Source organism: Oncorhynchus clarkii, chromosome 31 (assembly GCF_045791955.1).
Source record: "Oncorhynchus clarkii lewisi isolate Uvic-CL-2024 chromosome 31, UVic_Ocla_1.0, whole genome shotgun sequence".
Lineage (NCBI taxonomy): Eukaryota > Metazoa > Chordata > Actinopteri > Salmoniformes > Salmonidae > Oncorhynchus > Oncorhynchus clarkii.
In genome coordinates this window covers 38,791,202-38,803,242 of record NC_092177.1, presented here as the reverse complement: position 1 = coordinate 38,803,242, position 12,041 = coordinate 38,791,202, and the positions used below count along the sequence as shown (strand labels likewise).

At 41.3% G+C, this 12,041-nt stretch overlaps 1 protein-coding gene across 1 annotated transcript in view; it reads left to right on the top strand.

Moving 5' to 3' along the window:
- LOC139391249 (follistatin-related protein 5-like) overlaps positions 1–12,041 on the top strand; it is a 162,510-nt gene that overhangs the window by 110,144 nt on the left and 40,325 nt on the right. Inside the window, exon 7 of the mRNA XM_071138901.1 lies at positions 11,765–11,931. Coding sequence (XP_070995002.1) covers positions 11,765–11,931 — 167 coding nt within the window. The remainder of the gene's footprint in view (positions 1–11,764; positions 11,932–12,041) is intronic.

Genomic DNA, 12,041 nt, shown 5'->3' with positions numbered 1-12,041 from the left:
GTCTGCGTAGATGTGGATCAGAGAATCACCAGCAGCAAGAGCGACTTCATTGATATATACAGAGAAAATAGTCGGTCCGAGAATTGAACCGTCTGGCACCCCCATAGAGACTGACAGAGGTCCAGACAACAGGCCCTCCGATTTGACACACTGCACTCTTTCTGAGAAGTAGTTGGTGAACCAGGCAAGGCAGTCATTAGAAAAACCAGGGCTACTGAGTCTGCCGATAAGAATATGGTGATTGACATAGTCGAAAGCCTTGGCCAGGTCGATGAAGACGCCTGCACAGTACTGTCTTTTATCGATGGCGGTTATGATATCGTTTAGTACCTTGAGCATGGCTGAGGTGCACCCGTGACCAGCTCAGAAACCAGATTGCACAGCGGCAGCTTTTCAGTCCTTGGAGATCTCAGACGATATGAAAGAGAGGTTGAACAGGCTGGTAATAGGGGTTGCGACTATGGCGGCGGATAGTTTCAGAACTAGAGTGTCCAGATTGTCAAGCCCAGCTGATTTGTACAGGTCCAGGTTTTGCAGCTCTTCCAGAACATCTGCTATCTGGATTTGGGTAAAGGAGAAGCTGGGGAGGCTGGGGCGAGTAGCTGCGGGGGGCGGGGCTGTTGGCCGAGATTGGAGTAGCCAGGAGGAAGGCATGGCCAGCCTTTGAGAAATGCTTGTTGAAGTTTTCGATTATCATGGATTTATCGGTGGTGACCGTGTTACCTAGCCTCAGTGCAGTGGGCAGCTGGGAGGAGGTTCTCTTGTTCTCTTTGGACTTTACAGTGTCCCAGAACTTTTTGGAGTTAGAGCTACAGGATGCAAATTTCTGCTTTCCTGACTGACATACATTAATGGTTATACAAGACTACAAGATTCACGGACGGATGTGAATACGCATTACCAACAGTATATGGAGAAATAAAAACCAAGGCTTATTTGATAAAAGACCAAATTTCTGGAAGACGGGACATTCTTGTAACCTAAGGAGTATTGTGAAACTCTTCTACAATGCTTTATCCTGTTAGAATTGGTTCCAATTTGCAAAAATGCAATTTGTCATCGATTTAAGTTAGAAAGGAGGTGAAATCCTCCTGTGGGTTTTGTTATGCCCCATTTGGCTATTATCTCAGTACCTCAAGTGGTATTGAGGATATTTCCTGAAAAAAAATAAGGAAAAGCTTCTTTTTTCTCAAAACTTTTCAAATCTTCCAAATACATTAACACATTCGGGAAAAACCACACTTTTGGAAAATGAGACATGTATTATGGATCAAATTTAACAGCACTCACTGAAGCTAGTGAGCAGAATGCTCTGCAGAAGCTTATCGTGAGAAAGCATGAGGATCCATGAATTATCATTGTGCAGCGAGTGATAAATAACCCAAGAGTCGTCTTCATTTTTGCTAGCAGCATACCACTCTACATCCCACTGCTGGCTTGCCTCTGAAGCTAAACATTGTTGGCCCTGGTCGATCCCTGGATGGGAGACTAGATGCTTCTGAAAGTGGTGTTGGAGGGCTAGTAGGAGGCATTCTTTCCTCTGGTCTAAAAAAAATATATATCTCAATATCCCAGAACATTGATTGGGGACATTACCCTGTGTAGGGCACTGTCTTTCAGATGGGATGTTAAACGGGTGTCCTGGCTCTGGGGTCACTAAAGATCCCATGGTACTTATCATAATACCATGTGACTTCAGTGCGTTCAAATCAACTGGGAACTGACTGGGATAAATCGGTTTGAACGGTCATTCAATTCTGAATTCCAACTCGGGCCTCTTTCTAGAGCTCTGACCTGAAGATCACTGATGTCATGATATTTCTGAGTTCCCAGTTGTTTTGATCATGTAACTTACACGGGTGTCCTGGCTAAATTCCCAATCTGGCCCTCATGGCCACCTAATTATCCCCAGCTTCCAAGTGGCTCATTCGCCCCCTCCCTCCCCTGTAACTATTCCCCAGGTCGTTTCTGTAAATGAGAATGTATTCTCAGTCAATTTACTACAGTAAAAGGGTTACTTAAATAAATACAAATGCAGGCATGCAGGCCCAGGAAGCAACCCGACTTTGTCTGCCGCTGCCCAGAAGGAGACAAGGCTGTCGCCTTTGATAATCTAACTATGATCGATAGTAAAGAACCAGAGTTTCAGTAAACCTTTTTTTTCCTATCTCTGCAAATCCACACGGAGATCCAGGGATTATGAAGCCCATAAGAGTAGGTCAAATAAAACAAGAGAATAGGACGCTCAGATCTTTATTACGTTCTAAATGGATCATTCTTGAACTGTTTACTCAACTACCAGCGCGAATGACTTCAAATCGCTGATGTCAATGTGGTCTATTAGATGATATGACATTAACTGGTATTACCCTCGACTTCTAGAACTTGGCCCACCCGCATCACCTTTCCCAAATGGCACCCTAATCCCTAGTTATGCACTATATAGGAAGTCGGGCGCCATTTTGGACACAGCCTTAGACTGTGCAATGCCCCAAGGGCCTCCCACTCAGCAAAACAGAAGTGACATGTTTCGCCTGTCGCCCACCATCACCCTCTGGATCGATACTTCAGCCACTGACTGACAGTCAGCCAGAAGGAAAATAAAGCATTTACACCACCAGCTGTTTCCCCTCTCCTCATCTATTCAGACGTGCTTGATACTGAAATCAAGACATAGCGAAACAGTGATGCCTGCTGCCTTGCTACTTTAACAGCCCCCACGCCCTAACGTTAAGGTGACATTGAATGTGCAGTATGTGGATGACGTCTTTAGCCTTATCTGTCCTATACCTGATGTATTCAAGGATGACACTACATGAAACTATCTGTAGTGTGGCAGGCTTCATTTATATCAGAAACTTGATCTAATTCAAATCCATTACTCCTGGAAAGATATTTACCTTACTTTTTATTTTTTTTTAATATGGGACGGAGTCAATGAATTATGCATAGACGTTAGTGTCTTATCTTTAACAGTGACAAAAAAACTTTGCTGTGCTTTGAATATTCCACAAAGCTGTATGCAAAACAGGCACACATCCTAAATAGTTCACCAAATAGCTACCCCGACTATCTGCATTGACCCTTCTTGACTCAACGCACACACACTGGACTCTACCCACACAATCACACTGACACTCCAGCTCATACACACACACACACACACACACACACACACACACACACACACACACACACACACACACACACGCTGCTGCTACTGTCTATTATCTATCCTGTTGCCTAGTCACTTTACCCCTACCTATATGTACATATAGTATCTACCTCAATTTCCTCGTAACACTGCTTTGTACTCAGCTTTGTACTGGTACCCCCATGTACTGTATATCTATCCTGCCCTGCCTTTCTTAAGTCCTCGAACGCCAAGTTAACAAATAGATCACAGACCATTTCGAATTCCACCATACCTTCTCCGCTATGCAATCTGGTTTCCGAGCTAGTCACAGGTGCACCCCAGCCACGCTCAAGGTCCTAAACGATATCATAACCGCCATTGATAAAAGAGAGTACTGTGCAGCCGTCTTCATCGACCTGGCCAAGGCTTTTGACTCTGTCAATCACAGCATTCTTATCGGCAGACTCAACAGCCTTGGTAATAATGACAATTACAAGAATACTGAATGAACACTTTTATTTTAACTTAATATAATACATAAATAAAATCAATTTAGTCTCAAATAAATAATGAAACATGTTCAATTTGGTTAAAATAATGCAAAAAGTAAATGTGCAATATGTGCCATGTAAAAAAGCTAACATTAGGTTCCTTGCTCAGAACATGAGAACATATGAAAGCTGGTGGTTCCTTTTAACATGAGTCTTCAATATTCCCAGTTAAGAAGTTTTAGGTTGTAGTTATTAAAGGAATTATAGGACTATTTCTCTTTATACCATTTGTATTTCATATACCTTTGACTATTGGATGTTCTTATAGGCACTATAGCATTGGCAGCCTAATCTAAGGAGTTGATAGGCTTGAAGTCATAAACAGCGCAATGCTTGAAGCACAGCGAAGAGCTGCTGGCAAACGCAGGAAAGTGCTGTTTGAATGAATGCTTACGAGCCTGCTGCTACCTACCACCGCTCAGTCAGACTGCTCTATCAAATATCATATCATAGACTTAATTATAATATAATAAACACACAGAAATACGAGCATTAAGTCATGAATATGGTCAAATCCGGCATCTATAATTTCGAAAGCAAAACGTTTATTCTTTCAGTGAAATACGGAACCGTTCCGTATTTTATCGAACAGGTGGCATCCCTAAGCCTAAAAATTGCTGTTACATTGCACAACCTTGAATGTTATGTCATAAATATGTAAAATTCCCCAAACTGCTGCATATACCCTGACTCTGCTTGCACAGAACGCAAGAGAAGTGACACAATTTGCCTAGTTAAAACAAATGCATGTTAACTAAATATGCAGGTTTAAAAATATATGCTTGTGTATTGATTTTAAGAAAGACATTGATGTTTATGGTTAGGTACGTATTTTGAATGCGCTTGTTAAATCATCACCTGTTTGGCGAAGTAGGCTATGATTCATTGATCACGCAGGTAGCCTACTGGTCGCGTCCCTGAGCTGACAAGGTAGAAATCTGTCGTTCTGCCCCTGAACAAGGCAGTTAGCCTACTGTTCCTAGGCCGTCATTGATAATAAGAATTTGTTCTTAACTGACTTGCCTAGTTAAATACATAAAAATGCAGGACAAGCTAGATAAACTAGTAATATCATCAACCATGTGTAGTTAGCTAGTGATAATGTTAAGATTGATTGTTTTTTATAAGTTAAGTTTAATGCTAGCTAGCAACTTACCTTGGCTCCTTGCTGCACTCGCATAACAAGTGTGTCAGCCTGCCACACAGTCTCCTCGTGGAGTGCAATGTAATCGTCCAAAAATGCCGATTACCGGTTGTTATGAAAACTTGAAATCGGCCATAGACGTTAGTCTTCCTCCTCCTTCCTGTCAATGTCGACAAACAGACCAACAGAAAGACAGACAAACAGACAGAAGTGAAGCATTTCCATGAAAACAAACACACTGGCTTCATCCCTCTTGAACATTTCAAGGCTCTTGTCAAGGAGGGGTGAGTTGTTGACATGCTCACATTCGGAACGCAGTCTAGAGAGGTATGCAAGTATTGGAGCAACATTGTACTTTAAACACACCGGTGCTATTAAAGAACCCTCCTGTGGAGCTAGAAGGCAATTACTTAATGCATCCCTGGACACTCAGCTGTGTGTTGAACTCACTCCATCTCGCTTTTCATCAGTCTGCTGTTGATATGGCTCAGCGGCACACCTTAATCAAACATGCCTTTGAGACACACACACACACACACACACACACACACACACACACACACACACACACACACACACACACACACACACACACACACACACACACACACACACAGACAGACAGACAACACCCACTTGTCTATCGCTCAATATTATTCACTGTTGTGAACCGCATGATAAGGAATAGGTGCTCACTTGAAACAAAATTGACTTCAAGAAGTAGCAAATTGTTTTAAACAAAATGGACTTCAACAAATACCAAATAGCAAATGATACATATGGGAGCATCAGAAGGAGCGGCATGGGTAAGAGAGGCACATACTCCAAATCATCATCGCCCCCCTTAAGATAAACCCCAATACCAAACACGCCTTTGATTTGGAGCATTTTTCTCAATGCCTTTTTCACAAAGTAGTTTGAAATTTGTCCAATTAGAATGGTCTTCAGCCATGTTGAAAACTGATGTGTGGTCAGTCCCACGAGGTCAGTCCCCAGCTGCTTTGAAAACAAGGCCCCGCGATCATTTATTTTACCTTTATTTAACTAGGCAAGTCAGTTAAGGACAAATTCTTATTTTCAATGACGGCCTAGGAACAGTGGGTTAACTGCCTGTTCAGGGGCAGAACGACAGATTTGTAAGGTAAAATAAAGCTCAGGGATTTGAACTTGCAACCTTCCGGTTTCTAGTCCAACGCTCTAACCACTAGGCTATCCTGCCAAAAGTAATCAGCAAGACCATTTGCTCAACTTTTACAGGCTTCGCTCACATTAATAACCTTGGAGCAGAGGTTTTTATTTCAATTGGCCTTACATTCAGTTTTCTTTCTGAAGCTTCAAGTCTCGTTCAAAGTATTACTGGCATTGGCAAGGTTGTTCATATCTGCAGACACTGATATTGGAGCAGGTAATTAAGTCGAACTAACCCTGCTATCAGTCTAGGGAAGCCTATACCCAAGTGGAGTGACTTAGGGGTCGTTCAAAACTATGTAACAGTACTCCACAATATATATTAAAAAAACAGCAGTGGTGGGGATACACCCAACAGGACTGATGACACCTCTTTGAAAATGCTGTGCCACAAGTATAAAATATATGATGGAGGGAAAGCACAAGAGAGGGAAAGAGAAAGAAACAGAAAACGAAAGGGCTAGGTGAGCAGGGGAGTCGCTAAATGACAGTGGGTAGCTATTTATCTCTTGCCTGCCCCTTTGGCTACTACACTTCCTGCAGCCCCAGTTATTTTCCTTGACAAACACTGTTCCTCTACTGTGCCATAGGTGATTTAGACTCCGGTGGTGGGCATGGACCACCATCCCATTATGGGAACAGTCGGAGAGAAAATGAAAAGCCAGACCCAGCCTATTAATCACTAATTACAGGCTGGATGTTGAAGGTTCGGTCCCTCCCAGGAGAAGAGCCATGGAAGTCCAAAACAAGACGAAAGGAGCAGCCAGGCCACTTGCCTATCTGATAAATCAGAGGCCAAAGAAGGTGAGCCAAAATGTCCAGCAGCCCGTGCTCCAGTTGGACCTATAAGGAATTGCCCATTCTGTGACTTTACATTCAAATAGTTTTCCCTGCGACGGTATGATGATGATGGAGCTCCCCGGCTGGCAATTGATCTTTTTAAACTCCCCCATAACTTCCCCCGTTTCAATCCCCCCGAGATTGCCTGTGAATCAACTTTATCGCTCGGAGCGCATTTCCAAAGCATTAAGATACAAGGGACACGTAATTGAATGGTTAGGGAGGATATTATTGGAGGAGATCTTGTGGGTATATCCCGTCACTATAAAGCCTGCTGGGTTTTGAAACGTCCATGCGTCGTGTTAACCGTGATGTTATCAGGGTTGTTTTGCCAGCAGTGTCGACGGGTAGGAGGATCATAATAGAGCCAGGGGTAGGAAGCTCCCACTTGGATGTTGTATTGTTTGTGGAGTAGGATGTCCGTTGTAGGCATCTGTATTTGTTTACGTGATATTGGCCCGACAGAGTTCAGTGAGCATGTCAAAAGATGACCACCGTTTGCTCTCGGAAACCATATTTATTTTGAATATTTTTGATCAACAGTGTGTTTATGTCATCTTTAAACCCGTATGACAATATTAAATCCTTGTATGAATCTCGATCTGCTTCTAGGAAAACATCAAGTGACTTTTTTTTATCTCGGCTGTGTCCAATAAACCCGGAGCTGAACTCTGAAAATGAGTTATTTCATTGTTTACAAACTCTTAACGTCACAATAGATTAAGTTTGCACTCAATCATTTGTAATAGATTCTACCAACTTTGTACAACTCTTAGAGCAACATATATCCATTGATTGGGTTGTGGGTCATTAATGGACAACTATATTCAAACAATGTCTCTGATTTTTACGCCGATTTATGCCGAGACTGGACAATTCAGGAACACTCAACACCTATTGGAAAGCCATTCTGGTGTATGTTTGGCCTTAACATTTGTGTATTTGTCCCGCTGAAAATATAACTATCCCAAGGTTAGTTATTCAAAAGGGATTCATCCAACTTTTTATCTGAACTTTGCTCTTTTCATGTTTCTTTCATCTTGACAAACTCCCCAGTCCCTGCCAGTGACAAGCATACCCATAATATGATGCTGCCACCACAATACTTACAAATACAGAGGTTCAACAGCATTGCATTCACTCCACAGTGCTGACCTCTATGACAAAATGAAAAGAGAAAAGCCTGTGTATAAAAATCCACAAAAAAGCATCCATTCTGTTTCCAACAAGGCCGTTAAGTAATATACAGCAAATAAATAGACATTTTGGCCTAAAAACACCTGGCTTGGGTTAAACACTATACAACACATCACAGAGTGAAACCCTCTGTATTTTCTAATATTGTGGCGGCATCATGTTATGGGTGTGCTTGTTATAGGCAGGTACTTGGGAGTTTGTCAGGATCAAAAGAAACATGAAAGGAGCAAAGCCCAGGTAAAATATTAAAGGAAAACCTGTCTGTCTTCTGAAAATCTGACCCTATAATATAGTTTTTTTTTCTTCATAGGGACAGATTTTAATACTGAAGACACACCAGAATGGCTTTCCAAGATGTGTTGAGTGGTCCTGAGTGGTCCAGTCTCAGGCCCGACTTACAGTGCCTTCAGAAAGTATTCATACCCATTGACTTGTTCCACATTTTTTTGCTACAGCGTGAATTCTCACCCATCTACACACTATACCCCATAATGGAAAAGTTAAATAATGTTTTTTAAATTATTTGCAAAATTCTTGAAAATTAAATGCAGAAATATCTAATTTACATACTGTAAGTAATCACACCCCTGAGTCAATACATGTTAGAATCACCTTTGGCAGAGGTTACAGCTGTGAGTTTTTCTGGGTAGGTCTCTAAGAGTATTGTACAATATTTGCACATTATTCTTTAACAAATTCTTCAAGCTCTGTCAAGTTGGTTGTTGATCATTGCTAGACAGCCATTTTCAAGTCTTGCCATATATTTTCAAGCCTATTTAAGTCAAAACTGTAACTAGGCCACTCAGGAACATTCAATGTCATCTTGGTAAACAACTCCAGTCTATATTTGGCCTTGTGTTTTAGGTTATTGTCCTGCTGAAAGGTGAATTTGTATCACAGATACAGGACGCCTGTATCTTTGTAGTAACTGAGTGTATTGATACACCATCCAGTTCACCGATGCTCAAAGTTATTTTTAATATTTAATTTTTTTACCCATCACCCATTAGGTGCCCTTCTTTATGAAACAAGCACCTCCCTGGTCTTTGTGGTGGAATCTATGTTTGAAATTCACTGCACGACTGAGGGACCATACTGATACATGTGTGGGGTACAGAGATGAGGTCGTCAGTCAACTTATTAGGTAAATTGTTAAGCACATATTTACTCCTGAACTTATTTAGGCTTGCCCGTAACAAACGGTTTGAATACTTATTGACTCAAAACATTTCAGCTAATTTGTAAACAATTACAAAAACATAATTCCACGTTGACATTATGGGGCATTGTGTGTAGGCCAGTGACACAACATTTCAGTTGAATAATCCATTGTAAAGTCAGGCTGTAATGCAAAATGTTTTGGAAAAAGTCAAGGGGTGTGAATACTTTCTGAACACACTGTAAATCTGTATTTGAATCTTGCTGTGCATCTATGACTCCCAAACAAATTTACTGAGCTTGAGAAATGTTGAAAAAACTTATTACAGTAAAACTTGCCCAAAGAGTTGTGCAGAGTTGGTAGAATCTTATTCAAAATGATTCACAGCTATAATGGCTGCCAAAGCTCCATCCATCAAGTATTAACTCTGGGGTGTGAAGACATTACGCAAACATTTTCCACCATTTTTCTTTGACTTTGAAAATGTGGACTAGGTGGTGTAGATCGATGGGAAACAAATCTAATTGATTCCCTTTCTAGATGTAAGGTTAAGGCAGCAAAATGTGAAAACTTAGAATGAAGTGTGTAGACTTCCACTAGTATGTCCTCGTGTGTCTTGGATTTAGTGTTCCACAGTGGAATTTCACAAAGGACAAAACATTGTTCCAGGACAATCGTATGCAATCCTCTCTCCATGAGAAACATCTCCCAAGAATTCTTGAAACAATGTAGAAGTGGAATTGTACATATTCATGACTTAGCTTCACTTAATCTTGAAAAGAGCAATCCTGTTTTAAGTTATTTCGTGATCTTTTAAACCATATAGTAATACTGGACACACATTGCTTGGAGTTATGAACCATTTTAAAGCATTAGTCAATACAATCTCGACTCAGGGCAAGAAGTGCATGGGGGTTATTCCAGTTCAGAAGATCGTTATGTATGAGCAAGACTTTTGCTAAGAGGTAACCTACACCACATGGAGAGTTTAGCCTAATTCCAGCTCATTAAATCAAAGTGGTCGCATATACCAATTTGCAGATGTAATCACAGGTGCAGTGAAAGGCGTATGTGTCTAGCTCCATCAGTGCAGTAATACCTAGCCATGCAAAATGATTCACACATAATCCAAAAAGGTAAAAAAATAAATAAAAAAAAGAGAAATATCAGAACGAGCAATGTCAAGAGTCTGGAATATACATTTAAATCGGAAAGTATTCATACCCCTTGACTTTTTCAGCCTTATTACAGCCTTATTCTACAATGGATTCAATAAAAACAGTTCCTCGTCAAGCTAGACACAATACCCCATAATGACAAAGCAAAAACACGTTTTTATGTACATGGGGCAGCAGTCTCTAAGGTGCAGGGTAGAGTGCCGGGTGGTAGCCAGCTAGTAAAAGTCACTAAGGTTCAGAGCAGGGTACTGGACGGAGGCCGGCTTGTGGTGGCCTGGAGATGGAAGCTGTTCATCAGTCTCAGGGTCCCAGCTTTGATGCACCTGTACTGTCTTCCCCTTCTCAGTTGTGTTTCGGTGCGCTAAGCTAATTGCTAGTCTCCGGAACTGGGCTTTTCTTTCATTAGGTTTTTGTATTTCATGCTCTCAGGAGCAGAACAAATTGAGTCAGTGTTTCCTTTTGCTCTGTTGCTCATTAGCCCAAGAGGAAAATTAAAAGGCTCACACTAGTTACAAATCTAGTTACATAACAGAGTTAAAGGGATGCTTGGGTAACAGATTCTTTTTTTCATTCATTGTCTCATTGAAGAACTGGAAGCGTAATAGTCGCTAACCATCGACACCCTTACTGGCCACACACAAAAGTTCTCTGTTTTTCCAAGATGTTTTCTGTGCCTTGAGTCCCTTGTAAACGAAAAACAAGTTAACATTAACATACATATATATTTTTAATAAAGGCTGTAGATTTATGGCAGCATAATACAGCATATTGTTATAGAATAATATGCTTTCAATAGAGCAATCAGTGACGATAGCAATATGTGGAGGACTGGGGTTTCTTTTGGTTTGCCGGTGCATTTCAAGTAATCTCTTTATGTAAATATTACATAAATATGGTGGCATTGTGGGAAATTGAATAGAACACCCACAATCCCTTTGGAAAAGTCCACATGATAATGTGGATAGCTAGTTGGGTGGATGAAATCCTTGGAGATATGGGGATGGTTTAAATTCAATGTACATTAAACCTCTTGTTTACTCAATGTTTTTACATAGCTCCTAATGTCATACATTTCTTCTTGATGTATGAACTCATTATGTTTCCCCTATGCATATTTTTACCAGGAAACAAACAATATCATACAGTAATGCTGTGCCTTGCCAACAAAACACTGGCTAATTGAGACTCTTTCTGTCTATTCTACTACTACGCACGCACGCACGCACGCACACACACACACACACACACACACACACACACACACGTTTGAATTCTTACATTTAAGCACCCTGGTAGAACAAAAGTGGCTGTGGCACCGCTCTCTATGACTAACGGGTGATCTAATTACCAGCTGGCTTTCTTTCTTTACAGAAGTGTTCCAGCTCACCCTGCCCGATGACCAGAAATTGAGGATCACCACGGTAACCGTTGGCCAGAGTGCCATCTTGACTTGTGCAATCACAGGGGAGCAGAGACCTCCCATCATCTGGAAACGCAACAATCAGGTTCTCAACTTGCTGGATCTGGAGGACATAAATGTAAGTGGTGCCTGCAGCCTCACCTGAAATACAGCTGAACTTCTAGTTTTGTAAGACACACACACACACACACACACACACACACACACACACACACACACACACACACA